We start from the raw sequence: 23,524 nt of genomic DNA, 5'->3' as shown, positions 1-23,524 counted from the left end.
ATGTGAGCGAGAAGAAATTGAGGAAGAGACTGAAATTATGTTTAACGTTTGTTGGAAATCGTTAAGTGCTCTTATTGTCAAACGCTGGATGAGTATATTGTGGTGTCACCGCCAGACACCACACTTGCTAGGTGGTAGCCTTTAAATCGGCCGCGGTCCGTTAATATACGTCGGACCCGCGTATCGCCACTGTCAGTGATTGCAGACCGAGCGCCGCCACACGGCAGGTCTAGAGAGACGTCCTAGCACTCGCCCCAGTTGTACAGCCGACTTTGCTAGCGATGGTTCACTGACAAATTACGCTCTCATTTGCCGAGACGATAGTTAGCATAGCCTTCAGCTACGTCATTTGCTACGACCTAGCAAGGCGCCATTATCATTTGCTATTTATCTTGTGATGCATGTACCGTCAGACCGATGTTCACAAATTATGGATTAAAGTTAAGTATTCCAGAAGCTACGTACCTTTTTTGCTAGTCTCTATTCCTTTAACTGTTCCAGACCTCACGCCAGCCTGCGCGAGCTTAAACGCGTGCCTTTCGGCTATCTCCTAGTGGCTTGGCTGTCTTGCCAAGTCACAACATATATCCCGGATAATTTGCGCTCTGTTTTAAGCAAAAGCTAATTTCTCACGCATCTGAATGTTTATGATGTCATATCCCCTGAATTATGTGTCGTACAATATTATAATTTGGCAGATACATTCATTAGTATATGCGGACATTGTCTGCAGAAGTGTTACGAATAGAGCTAATACGCAAGAAGTAATAACTTAAAATATCATGTCAGATGCGCTGATTTTACTGCATGAACAATGAAAATTTAGTAAGAGATAGAGAAGATTCATTTTGTCGGGGATTATCAGCGAGAAAAAGTTTCGTAAATGTTTGAAATTATGTGTACAGTTTTTTGCAACTCACTAAGTTCTCTCATTCACAAATATTTGGTGAGCTCTACCTGTATAGTTGCACGTGGTAGTTACTACACCTCAACACATATAGACACCTTCTAAGTGTAAGACTGGTCTCACTGTATTAAACCTTTAACATAAGATTATACCTCTAATGACAAAATTAATTTTTTTTTAAATTCGTCAATAACCATGCAAAAAACTAAAAATCAATTTCTTGGTCCCTCTGGAGGCTGTTAAGACAGGCAAAATTGAGCCTTGAGCTATGAACGATAAACAATGAACCAAGAACTGAAATAGCCGTTTTGTAATGTAGATAACTGTCCGCCTAGAGTGCGATTTGCCAAGTTTCTTGCCAGCATAAAATTTGTAGAGAAAAATCTGGCAGAACGGGGTATTTAATGTTCAACTGTCACTTTGAGAAACAAATAAATTATAATGTGAATTTAAATTGGTTCACAACTCTTTATCATAATACTAACTTTCAAAATATTACACCAAATGCTTAGGTTTAAGGACATTCTCGTCAACAGGCCGAATTTCAGATTTTCGAAGGACAGTAACAGCATGCAACCTCTTCGAGGACTGCAAGTATGCATTGCCAAATACGGCTGCAAATTGAAACAGTGTGATAATTTTTTCCAGGATTTTATCCTAAACAAACGCAGTCACATAATGTTAGTGATCGCTTTCCTATTCTGAACGAGTGGTATGGGCTGTTCTCTGTCATAATACGAACCCCATACCTGTAATGGTTATTGTGTGATTCATGTGTAATCCCTCTCGGATATTCAGAAAGAAACTGTAATTAGAAAAAAATTGCAGGACTTGTAAAGTTATGGATTTTTTGAAAAATCAAAGAACGTATTAAAATTCATATTCTGTTTAATTCAACTAGTTTCAATATAGTGCATATCGCTCTTTCTGTTCTGGATGAAGCCTTGTGGCTTGCCATGTCTCTGACGGTATCCGGGAGATATAATTGAATAGTATTTCCTTTGGGTTGTACATAAACAGAAAGACATAAGAAAAATAAGTCGCTGCAAAGATGCACAACGCTCACTATTTTACGAAGTTATGAAACATACGTTGATTTCGAAATTATAGTCCAGTGTCTTTTTTTCGTTAGGTTACATAATATTTTCTGTCTATTGTAGTTTATTTTCAAATCTGATACCGCAAGCTAATGATACCTCCAGCTAAATAAACAGCCCATTAATTGAGGTAACCCTTTAAAAATAATTGCAAGACTTTTGGGTTTATGTCAGTAACCTCTCTACTCCCTTTCTCCAGCACTACTCCCCCGCCCCCCCCCCCATTTCCCCATCACCTATTCTGTAAATAATCTAACTTTGATATATAAAATAACTTCAAACGTCTAAAGTCTTTATAATGAAATAATGTGTTAATTATTTCACTTTAAGATTGGAAAATCTTTATGCCTGAAGACGCAAAACCCTGATTATTGGTTTAATTACTTTCGAATTACTGACCTATAGAGTGATGAAAAGGTCAAGCGAGGTGAAGTTTAAAAATAGATTGAAATTAACTTTAGAATTTGTTAGAAGTCGATAACCGCTTCCATTATAAAACACTGAAATATCATATTTGTATGTCCATCATTTTCATTGAAGGTTTGAGGGATTTAGACCGTTCACTTGTGTAATAAAATGAAACACCTACAGTCGTTCTTACGACGTTATTTAATATATGTCTACCAGTTTCGGTGCTTCAGTACACCTTAACTCTCGCTGACGGAGCTAACTGCAGTCGTGGAGCTATTCCATCAGTTGTCAACATATATGAACTGGTTTTCGCAGTCTAACTGAAACAACGATGTTGTGTCTCCAACCATAAACTTGAGTTGGTAGTTGGAGAAACAGCATCGTTGTTACAGGGAGTCTACGAAAACCAGTTCATAGGTGTTGACCACTGATGGAATCGTGTATACGACTGGAGTTAACTCTGTCAGTTAAGGCCTGAAGATGGTGCACTGAAGCACTGAAACTGGTAGACAAATAATAAATAACGTCGTAAGGATGACTGTAGGTGTTTCATTTTATTGCCTGAATGAATATTGTGCGGGTAATTTGCGCTTTGTTTTAAGAAAAGTTAGTTTTTCACGCATTCCAATGCTTATTACGTCTTATCTACTAAAATATCAGGGGTACAGTGATGTAATTCTGCTGGTACATTCAGCCGTCTATGTGCACATAGCCTGCAAAAAACGTAGCGAATAGAGTTAGCAGTAAAGAAGTAACGAATTAAAATATAATGCATGATGATGAAGATTTCCTGTATCAACAGCGAGATGCAATAACAAAAGAACTTTTATTCCTTTCATTACTTTGTGTGCGTGTGTGTGTGTGTGTGTGTGTGTGTGTGTGTGTGTGTGGGCGGGCGGGGGAGAGGGGGCGGATTCAGCGAGAAAAAATTTCGAAACGTTTTGAAATGATGTGTGAAGTATGTTGGAAGTCTCTAAGTGTTCTCATTTTCAGATGTGGGACTAATACAGTCTGGATAATTTGTAGGCCCTGAGTTCAGCTGCTTCATGAATAGATTATGACACCATTTAAAACTTTTAAGCTTTGTCAGTAATTACATGAAATGCTGCAAAACAGTATTGGTTGCCCCCGTATGCCGCTACATAGACAGACCGAGCGAGGTGGCGCAGTGGTTAGCACACTGGACTCGCATTCGGGAGGACGACGGTTCAATCCCGCCTCCGGCCATCCTGATTTAGGTTTTCCGTGATTTCCCTAAATCGCTTCAGGCAAATGCCGGGATGGTTCCTTTGAAAGGGCACGGCCGATTTCCTTCCCCCATCCTTCTCTCACCCGAGCTTGCGCTCCGTCTCTAATGACATCGGTGTCGATGGGACGTTAAACACTAATCTCCTCCTCCTCCGCTACATAGACAACATGCAACTGGCAACTGTGTGATCGGATGATTGTTTTAGATCTAATTATTTAGCATGTAATTAGTTGTATGGATGTTGCTCTTACATAATGTGTCGATAATAACAGCAGCTTCACTTTTTTTACTAATAGACTTCCAGAAATGGAATTTAGTGCTGTTTTTCCTTCTCTTTTATTCAGAAATGCACACTAATGCGTCCCGAAATTTTTCAGGCTAAGTGGAGCGTGTGATGGGCCTGCAGTAAATTGCCGTCTCGTCGTCGGTGGGCGGTTTCAGATGGCCATTTTAAATTCCCGCTTATCTGGTCGATTTAAGAGTCTGTGGCAGAGACGTATAGCGGTATCCTGCAGCATTCGCATTTGGCCGACGGCCAGGATGCGGGGGTTGGGACCATCCCTAGCTCCTGGGCGGAAGCGAAAGAAGCTGAGGGGAAACAGAAGCAGCCGCGACTCGGATATATGGAACTCGATTTGTTGTTGCAGGTTCTTCGTCTTACGCACTCTTGAGAATGCATACATCTGCGTATTTCTTTTCTTATTTCTTTTCCCTGTTCTCATTTTTTTACTCAACAAAATTGAGTGGCACCTAACATACAGGAAGCCCTAAACCTTTGAGTAATAGGGTGGATGTAGGGGAGGGAGAGGGGCTGAATTGAACACGTGGTCATCATCATGAGACGCTGATGGCAACGCTTTGTTGACATCGATATCCTTCTCTGTCGCTCACAGTCTTTACCATTAAGCAGCACTTGCAGCAGCTCATTCTACCTATAGCATTTCGTAATACGAATATTCTGGGACTGTCTAATAATTTTTTCCAAGATTTGTCCCCCTAATATGTTAGATCGAGTGGCCGAACGGATCTATGCGCTTCAATTTGGAACTGCGCGACCACTACGGTCGCAGCTTCGAATCCTTCCCCGGGCATGGATGTGTGCGATGTCCTTAGGTTAGTTACGTTTAAGTAGTTCTAAGTTCTGGGGGACTGATGACCACAGATGTTAAGTCCCATAGTGCTCAGAGCCATTTGAACCATTTGTTAGATCGAATTAGGTGTCCAGTTAATTTAGTTTATCTGCTCTGTATTGTTTTGATCTCTTTACTTACTTTTAATACTCGTTTATTAGATTTTCTATCACTCCAGGATGCTTTTTGCGTCTCTTCTCCGTATCTACACCCCTACCACTTTTAATTTTTTTCTTTTCTATCTTCCCCAGAGTCCATCCTTCACAACCATACCTTAAATTGCTTCAAACAAAGTTCCTGATGAACTTCTTTCTTATTTCTGTACTAAGGCGATGATCCGTTAATAAATTATTTTTATTTCGCAAGGTTTATTTAGTCACTGCAATTCATCCTTTAATATTCAGTATCTCTCTTGCAAGCAGTGAGAAGTATACTTACACCAAACTTGATTTTTTTACTACCCTCATAGGAATATGTCTTACCTACTCTGCGTTGTATAACTTATTTCAGTACACGCAGTCGTGATCGCATTTAAGTTGCCTATTTATATTTTTGGATGACCGGTTACGATCTTCTGAGAGATCATCGGATCTTACGTTCAGTGAAGAGGAATAAAACATAATGCTCAGTTGCAATTGAAACGGACACTAAAATAAAGTAACGCAACAAAAAAACCGCAGTGAAATACCCTTCTTGACCGTAGGAACCGTTGGCGTGGAGCAGGTCCATCTGTGCAGGCTTGGAGAACATTCCTACAATCCGCTCTGCTGTCAGTGGTTAAATAGCGGAAGCCCCGCCCATTGTCTCTAGTATGGCGTCATTGGTAGCCAATGGCCGTGAGACTTGGTAACGTTGTGCTAAGAACATGCACTAGTTCATAATTATTACCAGTATTATGCACCGATGAGCCATAACGTTATGACCACCTGTTTAATAGAGAGTTATTCGACTTTTCAAACACAGTACAACAGAGATTCTGCTTGGCATGGATTCCACAAGTCCTTGACAGGATGCCAGGAGTATGTGGCACCAGTTGACTACGCACAAGTCAAGCAGTTCCAGCAAATTACGACTTGCGGTTTATGGGCACGAAGCTGGCGCCCGTTACGTGTTCCAATGGGCAGAGATCAGGCGCAGTTGCTGGCCAAGACGTCAATGTGAGTTCATCATAATTCCTCTGAAACCATCCCATTAGGATTCTGACGTTGCAACACGGACAACTGTCGTGCTGGAAGATATCGTCGCTGTAGCGGGAAACTTCAAGCATGAAGCGATGCAGGTGGTGCGCAATAATGTTCACGTAATTCACTGCAGTCATGATTCCTTCGATTGGCACCACAGAGTCCATGGAAGTCCTCACTGGCCAACATGTGTCACCTGCATCTAAAAATCGTTCAAATGTCTCTGAGCACTATGGGACTTAACTTCTGAGGTCATCAGTCCCCTAGAACTTAGAACTACTTAAACCTAACTAACCTAAGGACATCACATACATCCATGCCCGAGGCAGGATTCGAACCTGCGACCATAGCGGTCTCGCGATTCCAGACTATGGCGCCTAGAACCGCTCGGTCACACTGGCCGACAACTGCATCTGTCACGTGGTGCATGTTTCGTGCAGTCGTTATTTCATCATCCTTCAACCACTTTCCATAGGTGCTCACGACAGTAGCACACCAACAGGTTACCAGCTTCGCTACTTCAGAGATTCTCGTTTCCGGCACAGTGCCACTACAATGTGCCCTTACTCAAACCTGCTTACATCAATGAATTTCCGGATTTGCGGCCCTTATCTTTGCTATAATGATTGGTCATTCGTCTCTCTGCCGCTTACATTCTTTCCTTACTGAGTCATCAGATCGTAACACCATCAGGAGGCATTCACGTGACGCTGGGCAGTGGTCATAATGTTTCGGCTCATCTGGATGCATCTAACAAATGTTCTTCGCACAGAGTGGCAATAAGAAGTATACCTACCACCATTGTTTTCGGTCCTAAATCACAAAAATAAAAATACCAAATATGAAATATTGTCAGTTAGACTGTAACAGTGTCGAATATGAAGCTGGAAAAGCAAAACAGCATGACAAAGTTCGCTGTGAATGTGGAATTAAAAATTCACTGCTAGTACGAGCATGGTTGAGTTTAGACATTGCTATGAAGTATGTTACTTACAATATCAATAGACGAAGTAAAACTTTGTGTACTGTTAACCTTTCAATGTAACATTTTAACACCCTAATTTGAGAAAAGAGACACCTTTCAGTTTTAGGCAACACCGTCAGATCTCGAGACGAAGTATGTTGTCCCTGTTGACCTTCCCTTACCTGTATCCCATCGCCACTAACTAAACTGTTGAAGTTAAGCATGTGCAAAATGTGTAGAGGAAGCGAGATTACAAGTGCCAGCAGGAGCATCTATTCGCGTTCGGGCAGCTGTCTTGTACAGATAGATGACCGACGATTCTCATCGGTATTAAGTGCAATGTTGTGACAGTCAATATTTCGCCGAGGGATTCAAGACGATAACTCGCGAGCGTGCCGGATCCATTTCATGATTACCTTTCTCCAGTTGGAAGGACCTTAGATATCCATTCGATCCGCGAATGACAACACGCTGCATTTCATAGCTAGCCGAGCCGTTCTCCTCCACCTCCCAATGAACCAATTGTCTGTCTCCTCACAAATGCTCTTCTTCCTGCCTTGTGCAGACTAAGTAAGCAGTCCATAAACCTTTAATTGCTGCCAGCTGTTTAGTACATAATTTATGTGTTAAGTAGGTACTGTATGAGCATTTGAATTACTCGTTATTTTCCGGGTTCTTTTCCTGTAATTTACAGATACTAGTGTAAGGCACACATTCCAGGAGAATTGGGATGTAACTAGCGTGCTCTTTCGTGACGTGGAAGTAACATGCATTGGGTTTTCCATCTAACGTGGCTACTCCAAGGACTAATCATGTGAAAAGGAAATACGTCCCGCTAAATTTACTTGGTTTCGAAAAACCTTTTTGCTTATGGAACTGAAAATCACTTGAACGTTTAAGCGAGGAAACTAATACACCGTCTATCACATTCTTTTAATCGGCTGTTGTAGTTTTGGATCAGAATAGCAGATCTGTAAGAGGGATATTTCGATGAAATAATTATAGTTCTGACAAGAAATTATATGAAACTTCCGGACAGATTAAAACTGTGTGCCGGACCGAGACTCGAACTCGGGACCTTTGATTTTCGCGGGCAAGTACTTTACCAAGGTTCGCAGACGAGCTTCTGTTAAGTTTTGAAGGTAGGAGACGAGGTACTGGCAGAATTGAAGCTGTGAGGGTGGGTCGTGAGTCGCGCTTGGGTAGCTCAGTTGGCAGGGCACTTGCCCGCGAAAGGCAAAGATCCCGAGTTCGAATCTCGGTCCGGCACACAGTTTTAATCTGTCAGGAAGTTTCATATCAGTGCACACTCCGCTGCAGAGTGAAAATCTCATTAAGGAAATAATATTGTTAAGATATATTGAATATAATGGGTACTTTTCTGCTGTTGTCACGACCATCTGAATGGTGCGCCGCATTGATGTTTGCTACGCCACTCTCAAAGGAAAATAGCGTCACCGTGGTAAGCGCCTCTTGATGATGGACAGTGAAGTGAACTAGTTATGTTACAGAGATTTGTTATTCCCACCAAAAATTGCGTCATTTTCAGTAGCAGGAGCAGATTCGGCCTTCCAAACTGTCGACTATTTTCTTGTCACATCAAAATTAACCTAGTTCTTACAGATGGCAGAATTACGTGGGACGCCAGCGTAATGAACGCTAAACGAACGTGAGGTGCTTATGGTCTTTAGTCCGAAGACGGGTTTGAAGCGGCTCTACACGCTAATACATCAAGAGCCCACACGGGATTCACAAAAGTTACCATGGCTGACAGTATGTAGGCTCAAATGGCTCTAAGCTCTATGGGGCTTGACATCTGAAGTCATCAATCCCCTAGATTTAGAACTACTTAAACCTAACTAACCTAAGGACATCACACACATTCATACCCGAGGCAGGATTAGGACCTGCGACCGTAGCGGCAGCGCGGTTCCGGACTGAAGCGCCTGGAGCCGCTCGGCCACAGCGGCTGGCTCAGTATGTAGGAAAACGAAACAAAAGATATCGTGCATTCATATAAATGATTTGCGTGGAGGGCCAATGGATCCACCTTCTTCATTGCGGATCCACAAATGCGTCCGACCTCTTGTGGGAACTTTAGCGTAGCGAGCGTGGAGGAAATGGATAGAGATTGCAAATAAGTGGCGCTCGTTGGAAAATTGTATCGGTCTAGAGGCGTGTCAAGATAGTCAGTGCAGTCAGTCCGGATGGCCGGAAGGGCCAATGGTTAACGCATCTGCCTCGCAAGCAGGAGATATCAGGTTCGAATCCTGGTTCTCTACACACTTTCACTCGTCACCACTGATTCCGCTTAGTGCCCCGATGCAGCTGACATCAGTAATTCCTTCCCCTTTCATTTCCTTTATACCCCTTCACCCTCAATTTACATAAAACCTCACAGTGTTTATTTCTTCCTCTTGATTATGACCATCCATATTTTTTTCTTAGCTTGCTTTAATGCTGGCTCAGTGTACTGAGCTAGCAAGTTGTCCTATTCCTGCATTACTGACTCCATTTCATGTCCTTCTACTTACAATTTGGTTTACGTACAGGTTGTAGATATCAAAGGGTGCAGAATGTCAAAATCTCAATCTAAATATTCTACAAATTTGGGTTTACATTTTTTCCAGTCTACATTCTCAGATAAGTCGCAGGGTCAATGTTGCTTCGCGTGTTCCTGCATTTCTTAGACATCCAAGCGATATTCCTCGACTTATTTTAATATTTTAAAGGCATGACTTATTCGGCTGATGGTCTGGTGTATTCACATGCTTCCTTCCTAGGAATTAGAATTACAACATTCTACGTGAAGTCTTAGGGCACATATATCTCGCATAACTCTGTGAAACAGTTTCGTGATGGCTGATTCTCCCATAGTTCTTAATAATTGTGAAGTGATAGCGTCTAGTCCAGGTACCAGTTTACAACTTAGTTCCCTCAGAACTCGGAAGTTACCTACTGATACTGACATGCCCCGAATTCGGAAATCCGACTGCTAGAGCTCAGGGGCTATCAGGAATTGCGACGTGGACAGCTAATTAGCGAACTTGCCGCTGCTAACTGAACCGTAGCTGTGGATTTGACGGTTGACAACGACCCCTCTGGCATCGCTGTGTCGCAGAGTTTCCGCAGCCGGTGGCAACCGCTGATGGAAGCCGTCGAGATGACAACTTGGCACTCAGAAGTTTGGAGGACGCCGAAATTGCCAATGTTCCCCCCAGGCGCTGGACATCGGGTGCCTATGAAGCAGCCAAGCGGAAAGGGGCGGCGCAGAAGTTCAGCTCAGGACGTCGTCGATAGATGACGTTGTCACCCTATAGCCGGCAATGGGGTTTTGTTCTGGAAAACGAGCTTTGGCTCAGAAATGAATACTGATACCCGTATCTCTGGGGAGGAACATTAGGAGCGCAATGTATAAAATTCGAAAGCATTGTGGGTTACGTCTTGGACCTGTTCACGTCGAGCAAAGTTTCATGGGATGGTAAAGCCTCGCTGAGGTACATTAGTGCTGTTAGATAATTGCTACGAAAGCAAAGAGAGATACGACATAGATTTAAGCAAAGTAAAAACCTTGCTGGCTATGAAGCATTTCGCCACAGAGTCCTTCGATAGATTCTGAGTGACTTTGTCCCTTATGTTGACGATGCAGGCAGAAATGAAAGCTTGTGGTTTTATAGGAATTGGACATGGCATGTAAACTGAGAACTATTTATCTAAAAACCTTGTTGACAAACAAAAGCTGAACGCATGCAATTGAGCGTGGTACGAGCAATGTTACAACGTTAATATTACGAAAAATAACTGAAACAATTCAATTCCTAAGGACGCTTGAGGCCTTTCTCATAAATTTAGTGCAAAGTGTGAACCATGATTTCATCAAACTCATACAGAAGTTATTACTCGTGTTCCATGGAAATGCTCCGATTGAAAGAAGACTTTTTTGTTAGCAAAGAGGTTTTCCTTGACAAAATATGATTTAACAATGCAGTAAAATGGGTAGGCAGGTTGCTAAATAATGACAGACAACTGGATGTGACATTACAAAATCAGTGATATCATGTGTGAAACCTGCTTTATCAAAATGAGTACTTGACACTTATACCTGATTTTAGAATGACGTAAAGGAATGCCCACTATAGACGGCCATAAGCAGTTTCCGACATTTCCTGCATTTTCTGTTTTTCTTAGATACAAGGTTGTGTTTTGCAGAGCATTTGTAAATATGTCGCGTTGTACATGTGTAAGTGTTGTATAATATTTTAAAGCTGTTTAAAAAGTATTGTTAATTCTTCATTGACAGAAATTTTGTGGCGTAGAAATGAGCGTATTTGAAAGCTACATAACGTGTGGATGGTTGCGCCATGCTTCATCGTTCGTGCACGGAAGAAACGGAGGTAGGATTTATACCACGGAACGTATCGTACTTGCAAATGTGCTAAGTTCCTTTAATGCCTTAACAATCCGATCTGTCTTCAATATGGGAATATATGTTACTTTCCAATAGATTCTGTTTCAAAATACATTTAACTTGTAACTGGTGTTTTATTATGTGGACTAAGGAAAAAAGAACGACGCATCAAGGAGTACACGCCTCTAGATATATACCTGTCTCGCAACAGCTCGGTCATTGATGTGTACCTGAAATTTAGTCACTTGTCACTGCCCTGTATCCGGTTTGTATTACACTTACAAAACGATACACCACGAAACACGTTAGATGTGACGTGCATGTAAGACAAACAGATGCTTACTATATCAGAAAATTTGATCTTTTATTCAAAGCTTCATAAACTGAGTAAAGCTTCATAAATTGAGTAAGTCAATAACGTTTTGGTTCACCTCCGATTCCTACGCAAGCATTTATTACTCTTGACACCGATTGACAGAGTTGTAGGTTGTCCTTCTGAGGTATATCGCCCAAAATTCTGTCCAATTAGCCCTGTAGATCGTCGAAATCCTGAACTGGTTGGAGCGTCCTGCCCATAACACTCGAAACGTTCTCAACTGAGGAGAGATCTTGCTGGCCAACGTAGGGTTTGGCAAGCACAAAAAGAAGGAGGAGAAACTCTCGTTTTTCTTATCTCGCTGAAATGTAAGCCCAAGATGGCTTGGCATGAATGGAAACAAAACGATGCGTGCAGTATGCTCTACATAACTTTGTGCTGTAAGGGTGCCACAGATGACAACCAAACGAAATGTCTCCCCAGATCATAACTCCTGGTTTTGAGGCCACGGCCGGTGACAGGTTGGTACCGCACCGCTGTCCAAGCTGTCTCCAGATACGTCTTAGGCCTGGAGTCTCATTGATTGGAGTAGAACTGTCTTTAGTAATGAGTCCTGCATCGAACTAAGCCACGATTACCACTGAAGAGGAGCCCATGCTTGCCAAACCCTACGTTGGCCAGCAAGGTCGCCGGATCTCTTCCAATTGAGAGGTTATGGAGCCTTATCGACAGGACCCTCCAACCAACACGGAATTTTGACGATCTATTGCACAGAGTTCGCACGATGTCCTCAGGAGGACATCGAACAAATTTATCAATCGGTGCCAAGCCGAAGAACTGCTTGCGGAAAGTCCAGAGGTGGAGCAACACTTTATTGACTTTTTCAGTTTCTTGACCTCTTTCTCTTGAATAAGTCATCCAGTTTATCCCAAATTGTAATCATTTATTTGTCTGTACATTTACATCGCATCTACCGATTTCCGTCCCATTCGGATAATTCCTTCGTGGTGTGTCGTTTTTCTCTTTCTTTCTTTTTTGTCTTAAGAATGTACACTACTGGACATTAAAATTGCTACACCACGAAGATGACGTGCTACAAACGCGAAATTTAGCCGACAGGAAGAAGATGCTGTGATATGCAAATGATTCGCTTTTCAGAGCATTCACACAAGGTTGGCGCCGTTGGTGACACCTAGAACGTGCTGACATGAGGAAAGTTTCCAACCGATTTCTCATACACAAACAGCAGTTGACCAGCGTTGCCTGGTGAAACGTTATTGTGATGCCTCGTGTAAGGAGGAGAAATACGTACCATCACGTTTCCCACTTTGATAAACCGCGATTGCGGTTTGTCGTATCGCGACATTGCTGTTCGCGTTGGTCGAGATCCAATGACTGTTAGCAGAATATGGAATCGGTGGGTTCATGAGGGTAATATGGAACGCCGTGCTGGATCCAAACGGCCTCGTATGACTAGCAGTCGAGATGACAAGCATCTCATCCGCATGGTTCAAATGGTTCAAATGGCTCTGAGCACTATGGGACTCAACTGCTGTGGTCATAAGTCCCCTAGAACTTAGAACTACTTAAACATAACTAACCTAAGGACATCACACACATCCATGCCCGAGGCAGGATTCGAACCTGCGACCGTAGCGGTCACGCGGTTCCAGACTGTAGCGCCTAGAACCGCACGGCCACTCCGGCCGGCTCTCATCCGCATGGCTGTAACGGATCTTGCAGCCACGTCTCGATCCCTGAGTCAACAGATTAGGACGTTTGCAAGACAACAACCATCTGCACGAACAGTTCGTCGAAGATTGCGGCAGCATGGACTATCAGCTCGGAGACCATGGCTGCGGTTACCCTTGACGCTGCATCACAGACAGGATCGCCTGGGATGGTGTACTGAACGACGACCCTGGGTGCACGAATGGCAAAACGTAATTTTTTCGGATGAATCCAGGTTCTGTTTACAGCATCATGATGGTCGTATCCGTGTTTGGCGACATCGCGGTGAACGCACATTGGATGCGTGTATTCGTCATCGCCATACTGACGTATCACCCGGCGCCATGATAAGGGGTGCCACTGGTCACACGTCCTGTTCCCATTGACGGCAATTTGAACAGACGACGTTACATTTGAGATGTGTTACGACCCGTGGTTCTACCCTTCATTCGATCCCTGCGAAATCCTACATTCCAGCAGGATAATGCACGACCGCATGCTGCAGGTCCTATACGGGCCTTTCTGGATACAGAAAATGTACGACTGCTGCCCTAGCCAGCACATTCTCCAGATCTCTCACCAATTGAAAACGTCTGGACAAGGGTGGTCGAGCAACTGGCTCGTCACAATACGCCAGTCACTACTCTCGATGAACTGTGGTATCGTGTTGAAGCTGCATGGGCAGCTGTACCTGTACACGCCATCCAAGCTCTGTTTGACTCAATGCCCAGGCGTATCAATGCCGTTATTGCGACCAGAGGTGGTTGTTCAGGGTACTGATTTCTCAGGATCTATGCACCCAAATTGCGTGCAAATGTTATCACATGTCAGTTCTAATATAATATATTTGTCCAGTGAATACCCGTTTATCATCTGCATTTCTTCTTGTTGTAGTAATTTCAATGGCCAGTAGTGTATGTTAATCTTCTTTTACAGGGCTGGGTATAAGCGAAGTGTTCTAAAAGTGTACCAAGGTGTAACAATGTCCTCTTTGTGCTCTTCGTAGCTTTTTGTGTGTGTGTGTTCTTAGGATGCCATTTATATTTGCTTGTGGTTACATCTACGTTGCGCCCAACCCACATATCATCCACATCATCATCGTATCGTATCCCATTGAGTACAGTAGTTACGTTATGAGGTCACAGGCATCGAACATTTAGATTAAAGTGCACTTCATCGAAAATTCCCTGGAAATTATGAATCTGTGTCAAATTCTGCTTGAGAAATAGGCGCGCAGTTCGGAACCGCGCGACTGCTACGGTCACAGGTTCGAATCCTGCCTCGGGCATGGATGTGTGTGATGTCTTTAGGTTAGTTAGGTTTAAGTAGTTCTAAGTTCTAGGGGACTGATGACCACAGATGTTAAGTACCATAGTGCTCAGAACCATTTGAACCATTTTCTGCTTGAGAAACAAAACGATTGCTAACTGACACTATGCTGAGGCGTTACGGGCCGAAAACCCGAGAGCTTTTAAATTAATTTATTTCGCCAACTCTATCACTTGCACTTAGCGCTCACGTTCCGCGCTGACCCGCGCTGTCTCTCTCCGTGTTCCGCAGACGAGCGCGCCCTCCGCCATGAGCGCGTCAGACGCCGCCGCAGCCGCCGCCGCTGCCAAAGCCAAGAAGCTCAACCTGGAGCGCGCCACCAACTTCATGAGGCAGTTCCGCGACCCCGACAGCCGGGAGCTCAAGAAGCTGTCCGCCAACCAGTTCATGGAAGTCTGGAGCCACTACGACAAAGACGGTAAGTCGCCGGCACCTCGCTCTCACCGCACTATAATAATTCTTCACTTATTACTTCAGAAATCTGAGAAAACCTTAGAAGTTAAGCGATTCCGAGACATTTACTTTTTGTTTCAAGGTAGAAAAGCTAGTTACTTTCATTGGCTGGTACAGAGTTCAGCGTAGTGCAATGGGCTCTTACTGATCAGCTAGTGAATGTAGTAATTGTCATCCCGTTAGTTGGCAGTTATGAATGAATGAATTAAAAATCGTCACCGAAGTTTCTGCAGGCTCTGTTGCTTTTTACCGCAAGCCAACAATCATCAACAGATGACATAAATATTGGCATTACATGAATTAGAATCAATGTCAAATATCAATTGAGACGAGAATTTTGAGTTATCTCATCGTAAAGGATGACGATCATTTATTAATCTCGTGCAGTAATCAGTCAAACAACTGTGAATTACTCCGTTACAGAATTGCATAACTCGCGCTTTTAACTCAAGCAATCGTCTTTATAGCCTGCCCTGCAAGATTCGCATTTTGGACCGGAGTTCTAATACATAACTCCTTTCTCAGTTTTTTTTTTTTTTCCATCAGTCTGCTGCCCGCCACGAATTCCTTTCCTGTGCTAATCTCTTCATCTCAGAGTAGCACTTGCAACCTACGTCGTCAATTATTTGCCTGACGTATTCAAATCTCTGTCTTCCTCTACAGTTTTTGCCCTCTACAGCTCCCTCTAGTACCATGGAAGTCATTCCCTCATGTCTTAGCAGATGTCCTATCATCCTGTCCCTTCTCCTTATCAGTGTTTTCCACATATTCCTTTCCTCTACGATTCTGCGTAGAACCTCTTCATTCCTTACCTTATCAGTCCACCTAATTTTCAACATTCGTCTATAGCACCACATCTCAAATGCTCCGATTCTCTTCTGTTCCGGTTTTCATGTATATGAAGTCTCAGGAAGAACTATAAACAAATATCCGGGCTATGTCCAGTTTCTCACCTACTGTTACATTTTATCACTGTGGATACAGAAGTCGGCCGCTGTGACCGAGCGGTTCTAGGCGCTTCAGTCTGGAACCGCGCGACTGCTACGGTCGCAGGTTCGAATCATGCTTCGGGCATGTACATGTGTGATGTCCTTGGGTTAGTAAGGTTTAAGTAGTTCTAAGTTCTAGGGGACTGATGACCTCCGATGTTAAGTCCCATAGCGTTCAGAGCCATTTGATAAAGAAGCTTTCACTGCTACGCACACAACTAAATCACAACAGTAGTTGTTTCTGTGAGAAATCCTCGGAAATTTTACACCTGTTCAATTCCTCGACGATATAGAACCGCTCCTTGGTCAGAGAGAAGTAAATTCCGAACATACACTCCTGGAAATTGAAATAAGAACACCGTGAATTCATTGTCCCAGGAAGGGGAAACTTTATTGACACATTCCTGGGGTCAGATACATGACATGATCACACTGACAGAACCACAGGCACATAGACACAGGCAACAGAGCATGCACAATGTCGGCACTAGTACAGTGTATATCCACCTTTCGCAGCAATGCAGGCTGCTATTCTCCCATGGAGACGATCGTAGAGATGCTGGATGTAGTCCTGTGGAGCGGCTTGCCATGCCATTTCCACCTGGCGCCTCAGTTGGACCAGCGTTCGTGCTGGACGTGCAGACCGCGTGAGACGACGCTTCATCCAGTCCCAAACATGCTCAATGGGGGACAGATCCGGAGATCTTGCTGGCCAGGGTAGTTGACTTACACCTTCTAGAGCACGTTGGGTGGCACGGGATACATGCGGACGTGCATTGTCCTGTTGGAACAGCAAGTTCCCTTGCCGGTCTAGGAATGGTAGAACGATGGGTTCGATGACGGTTTGGATGTACCGTGCACTATTCAGTGTCCCCTCGACGATCACCAGTGGGGTACGGCCAGTGTAGGAGATCGCTCCCCACACCATGATGCCGGGTGTTGGCCCTGTATGCCTCGGTCGTATGCAGTCCTGATTGTGGCGCTCACCTGCACGGCGCCAAACACGCATACGACCATCATTGGCACCAAGGCAGAAGCGACTCTCATCGCTGAAGACGACACGTCTCCATTCGTCCCTCCATTCACGCCTGTCGCGACACCACTGGAGGCGGGCTGCACGATGTTGGGGCGTGAGCGGAAGACGGCCTAACGGTGTGCGGGACCGTAGCCCAGCTTCATGGAGACGGTTGCGAATGGTCCTCGCCGATACCCCAGGAGCAACAGTGTCCCTAATTTGCTGGGAAGTGGCGGTGCGGTCCCCTACGGCACTGCGTAGGATCCTACGGTCTTGGCGTGCATCCGTGCGTCGCTGCGGTCCGGTCCCAGGTCGACGGGCACGTGCACCTTCCGCCGACCACTGGCGACAACATCGATGTACTGTGGAGACCTCACGCCCCACGTGTTGAGCAATTCGGCGGTACGTCCACCCGGCCTCCCGCATGCCCACTATACGCCCTCGCTCAAAGTCTGTCAACTGCACATACGGTTCACGTCCACGCTGTCGCGGCATGCTACCAGTGTTAAAGACTGCGATGGAACTCCGTATGCCACGGCAAACTGGCTGACACTGACGGCGGCGGTGCACAAATGCTGCGCAGCTAGCGCCATTCGACGGCCAACACCGCGGTTCCTGGTGTGTCCGCTGTGCCGTGCGTGTGATCATTGCTTGTACAGCCCTCTCGCAGTGTCCGGAGCAAGTATGGTGGGTCTGACACACCGGTGTCAATGTGTTCTTTTTTCCATTTCCAGGAGTGTACATATCAACCGCTAGAATACGAAGTGCTAAATTTACATCGTAAATGAAAGGTAGTATCAAATAGATCGGCTCTTAATTGAAAAAGCAGTAAAACTTGATAATTGTCGATTACAGCTCCATCTACCACGAATGGAAAGGAATGGTATGGGTAAACAGTACGTATCTGCGGCATAGAATCCGAATATACAATAAAAATTGAGGGGGTTTCCATTTGAAAATACGAAGTTGATCCCTCCCACGCAGGCGGGTTAGTTAAGAGATGGCCAGTTGTAGCACAGACAGATTTCCGCTTTACTAATATTAACTTTTCACCTAGAGCATTTTTTGTTTTGTTTTTGTGCGATGCTTCGTTTTCCAGATATTTAGTTGTTTCACGTGAAAACCAACACCTTGTATGTATACAGGTGTTTGGAAGTCCTTGCGTCTAACGCCTAGGGGTGATGATAACGCCTTAAGGAACAAATTTTGTTAGAGACAAAATGTTTGTTGATACTTCCCATCGACGGTAGTTGTTTTTACATTCGATTTGCCGGTGCTGGTAATGCGAGATTACGCTGAAGTAGCATCGGCATACTACCAACCCCAGTAAATTGATAGAGTGATTTTCAATAAGAAAACCCTAAAACTGAGAAGTTTTCTCCAATGAAGTCTCGACTCTGGCGGATTTATAGTGACACTCAGTGTTTACTGTGAATAGTGAAGAACTGTACGGCTAATAGTCGATGAATTTGACACTGCCAGCTGGGTATTAACGACAATACTGCGCATAATCCTGCAGTAAGTAAACAAATTTTTTGTTTCGCACAACTCGCCACGTAGCTATCTCCATTACAGAACATTTAAATGTTTCATGTCTCCTTGTCATAGAGCCTGTACCCATCATCACGCTCCGAAAATAAATATGCGATTTCTGCATGGCTCTTCCGAAGATGAGCTTGAAAAGGATCGAAAACTACATACTGGAGGTGAAGAAATGATTGATACATGATTGGTCGCAGTTATTTATAATTAAACTTTATTGATGTCTATTCACGTGGCCTACATACAGTATCACATAACGGATAAGATTATCCTATTTATTTATCTTTGAATCATGAAAATGATAGCCCTATCCAATTGTGGTTTACATGTACGACTTCATAAAAAGATAAAGCAACAAACACTCTTTGGGATAAACCATTTTATCTACTCGTCTTCCCATCTCTTTCCGACATCTCCTGTAGCGTGTGTCCATACGAGTGCAAGCAGTGGCGATCCACACTTCCCCTGAGACGAAGTAATCACTGTTGGTAAAATAAACCGGCGGGCTGTGAATTGAGGTGGTGAGACGGTTCTATGCCAGGATGCAAACTGTTGCGCGTGGGAGGTGAGCGTCAGACGCTACCCACACAGCGGTGGAGGCGGCGATAGGGTGGAGGTGGAGGCGGGGGCGGGGCGCCGCTGCTTATTTGGCACGCCGCGCTACGGCGTTCGTCGCCTCGTGTTGACGCTGGGGGAGCCGGGGGCGGCTGGCTACACACAGCCGGTGCCTATACCCGCCCTGCTGAAGGAGTGTGTGTGTGTGTGTGTGTGTGTGTGTGTGTGTGTGTCTGTGTGTGTGGCCGGCCTACGCTCGCTCGCTCCGTTTCCAATAGCTGCGAGGGATTCTCAGCGCCGTCTCTCTTTATTGACACTATTTCCGCGTACGCTATTTGTTGCTGATAGATTTCCGTCAGAACTGAAGCGCCCCACGCTGATTTTCTACACAGCATCAATCTCTCAGAATATGAATACCATCTTTCAATTTTCAACAAAACCATTGAAAGATACCGTATTTATATTTTGTTTATTTGTAGTTGTTTGTTTGTCTATGTTTTGAAACGTCCCCTTAGAAAAATTAATGAATTACTGTGCTGATAAACCTCTTACGTTATTTGATTTTCAAACAGCTGAGCAGAACTGAACGTACTCAGACATTTCTCTCTTTGTTTATTCTGATCAACACTAAACTGACACACAACATTTTTAGCGCAACGCATTCTGACTTTTAATAATCCCTACAAAAGAATGGCCCTGACTGACAATAACCTATACCTTTCATGAATCACTTACCTCACAAAAATCATCGTTACTCGACCTACTGCAATACAGCGAGCGCCAATACTGCCAGGTAAACAAAAGATTCTAACTACTGAAGGCACTAACTACTGATAGGCATAGTTAGCAAATGAAAGGTTTTGATAGAGAACAAACAATGTATTTACCTTAATAGTGTTCAAAAGTAAGTAATATATATATCAGTTCATGGTATCCGGTATTACAAATTTACTCTTTCTGGCGGCCACACGTCCAGATCGTCCGCTCTTAAAATTCTGCCATCTCTCCCCCACATCCACCACTGCTGGCGGCTCACCTCCAACTGAGCAGCGCTACACGCTGTTCATATCCAACTGCCCAACACTACAATGGCAAATATTCCAACAACGCAAACCAGCCACAAACTGCACACAGCATAGTCAGTGATTTTCATACAGAGCACTACGTGACGTTACCAATATAAAAACCTAAACAGCCTACTTACAGTTTTAGTGTAAATCCCATCACTGACTCTGAAAATATTTGTGTGGAGTCTAGCCATGTAAGGAAGTGAAACATCGACGGTGAACGGTTTAGACAAGAAAAGAATAGAAGTTTTTGAAATGTGGTATTACAGAAGAATGCTGAATATTAAATGGGCAAATCGCCTAACTAATAATGAGGTACTGAACAGAACTGACAAGAAGAGAAATTTGTGGTGCGACATGACTAAAAGAAGGGATCGGTTGTAGGAGACATTCTGAGGCATCAATGGTTCACTAGTTCAGTGATGGAGGAAAGCGTAGGGGGTAAAAATTGTAGAGGAAAACAAAGAGATGGATGCAGTAATGAGATTCAGAAGGTTGTAGGTTGCGCTAGTTACTCGGAAAAGAAGAGGCTTGCACAGGATAGAGCAGCGTGGAGAGCTGCATCAAACCAGTCAAGACCACAACAACCACAACAACAACAACATATTTGCTTTCGGTTGACCAAATTTGGAAAAACATTGCGGTGGACAGAAATATGTAAACACCAAAACACAGTACTTTACCATCCCTACTACAGTGTAGAAGACCGTTCGCAATCAAAACAGTTCCACTTGTCACGGAATGGATAAATATAGGTCCTTTGTGGTTGTCAAGGGTTTGTTACACGATTCGCTCTGCAAGATGGAGGCAAGTCCAGGTAACGATCATGGAGGTGCCTAGTGATCATGCACCCTTCTCTCCGAAGTAGACCACAGAGTCTCAGTACTATTGAGATCTGGTGACTGGTAACCAGGCCAGAGGAGACGTGACGATGCAACTTTGTGATCAAGAAGCCAGACTTGGACGATGCAAGCTGTGTATCCTGGAACACAGCATCACCTGTGGGAAACAAAACACAGTATTATGTGGTGGACCCGATCAGTCAAAATGGTGAAGTAATCCTGGACAATAATGACAGTAACCGTAGGGCCCATTAAATACCACAACATGTCCCAAACCGTCACCGAATCACCGCTGTGTGTCATTCTTTGACTCAGTCAGACATTGGGGATCGTGTGAAACTAAACTCATCCAACCAAATGACATTCTTCCACAGTCTAGATTTTGTGGCTTCAGCATCAAGTTTTCTTCTTAGGGCCTTTCTGTCAGTGATGAGTGGTTTTGGAATTCCTGTTCGTCCGGCTGTTTCGACCTTCGTGATGTTTTTGTGCTCACAGAGATCGCGGTTGCAACGTTCATTTCTGTAGTGACTTTCTCAGCTCTCCTGTCTTATGTTTCGTCACAGTCATACTCAATGATCGCCTCACTTGCACCCGTGTTGTGTCTTAGCGGATGATGCTTTCCCGCGTTCTTCGTATAAAGTATAAATCTTCGATAAAGTGCCTGTTGGAACATGAAACAATTCAGCTACCATACGGGCACCAACAATTTTCCCAGGTTCGAATTCACTGAGCTCCCACATAATACACTCACAACTGTCCACAACACCGTACTAACAACGACAGACCCTTGCAACCTATCAAACACACTGCTCAGGTGCCGTTCCTGTTCAAAAACAACAAAGCAACCTGCTGGCTTGGCAACCATCTGCATTTATATACAAGCATGCCTTTCTCGCGGTGTTAGCATATTTTTGTCGAACCCCTGTATACCAAAAAAAGCTCTTTGTCGATACTCTGTTGATCATATGGAATTGCTACGTGCAGCCACATCTCTGTTGCAGGTCAAACTAAACCTGTATCCTCATTGGCATTCCATAGAACGTGCTGTGTCTCCAGTCGTGAACCACTGAGTGCGTGCAATGCCCAGTCTGACAGTATTCCTCGAAGTACCCCTGTCAGTTTAGGGCTAAAAGAGTTGTCAGAACAGGAAGTCGCTACCGAATTGGATTATATTACTGCGACTGCTATCGTGAGGAAAAAGCAGTAGAAGATCTTTCCCATAGCAGTGACACACGGTCAACAACTGTAAATGATGAACATCATCTACTAATTTTATATATATTACCGAGCGAGATTCGTATTCGGAACGACGACAGTTCAATCCCGCGTCCGGCCATTCTGATTTAGGTTTTCCGTGATTTCCCTAAATTGCTCCAGGCAAATGCCGGGATGGTTCCTTTGAAAGGGCACGGCCGACTTCCTTCCCCGTCCCTCCCTAATCCGATGAGACCGATGACCTCGCTGCCTGGTCTCCTCCCCCAAACAATCCAAATGAGAAGAGGAGAGGGATTGCTGCATTTGCAAGTGTTGGCATCTATGTTTTATTGATTGATTAGAGAGCGAAATGTAGTAATTACAGAAATAACACTCTTAATCCACATTAGATCTACACTGACGGAACAAAAATCGCTGCACCAAGAATTAGTTGTGCGACATAAATGAAAGTTGGTAGGCGTGTTTCTACATCTGAAAAATGACGTCTATTTCACGCCAGTCACATAAGAGTCTCGGTAGTAGCGCAAATATGAGGATACAAATCAGATTTTCTTTAAATACAAGCTGTAACGACGTGAGTGTTAGTTATCTTTGAGGCTGGACTTAGCGAGTTGGTGTTAGTCAGGTATGTCTTTAAGGCAACAAAGACGCCATTATCAGCACCTCACTGAGCTTGAGCGAGTTCGTGTAATCGGGATATCCCTTCACCGATGCTGAAGAAAGGCTTGGTAGGAATGTAGCCACTGTACATGATTGCTGGCAGCGGCGGTCGTGAGAATCGATGGTCGCAAGGAGACCGGGATGCGGACGGCCACATGACATGGTAGTACCGGGGGGGGGGGGGGGGGGGGGAAGACCATCGTGTTCGGCGTTAGGCTCTGGCGCATCGTACTGCATCTGCAGCAGCAATTTGAGCAGCATTTCGCAATACAACGAACTGTTACAAAGCGGTTACTTCTAGGTCAACTGCGAGCCACACGCCCTGTGCATTCCACTAACCCCAAACCACGTTTACGGCCAAGGCCACTTGCGACTTCAGTGTTGCCAAGCGAGAGCACATTGGAGGACGGGGTTGATGTCTGTTGTATTCTTTAATGAAAGTTGGTTCTGCCTTGGTGTCAGT

At 44.2% G+C, this 23,524-nt stretch overlaps 1 protein-coding gene across 1 annotated transcript in view; it reads left to right on the top strand.

Moving 5' to 3' along the window:
• The first annotated feature begins 14,956 nt into the window (after positions 1–14,956).
• Positions 14,957–23,524, top strand: part of LOC126416380 (calbindin-32) — a 750,330-nt gene continuing 741,762 nt past the window's right edge. Inside the window, exon 1 of the mRNA XM_050084060.1 lies at positions 14,957–15,141. Coding sequence (XP_049940017.1) covers positions 14,973–15,141 — 169 coding nt within the window. The 5' untranslated portion in view covers positions 14,957–14,972. The remainder of the gene's footprint in view (positions 15,142–23,524) is intronic.

Source organism: Schistocerca serialis, chromosome 8 (genome assembly GCF_023864345.2).
Source record: "Schistocerca serialis cubense isolate TAMUIC-IGC-003099 chromosome 8, iqSchSeri2.2, whole genome shotgun sequence".
Classification (NCBI taxonomy): Eukaryota; Metazoa; Arthropoda; class Insecta; order Orthoptera; family Acrididae; genus Schistocerca; species Schistocerca serialis.
This window is presented reverse-complemented; position numbering and strand designations above follow the sequence as displayed.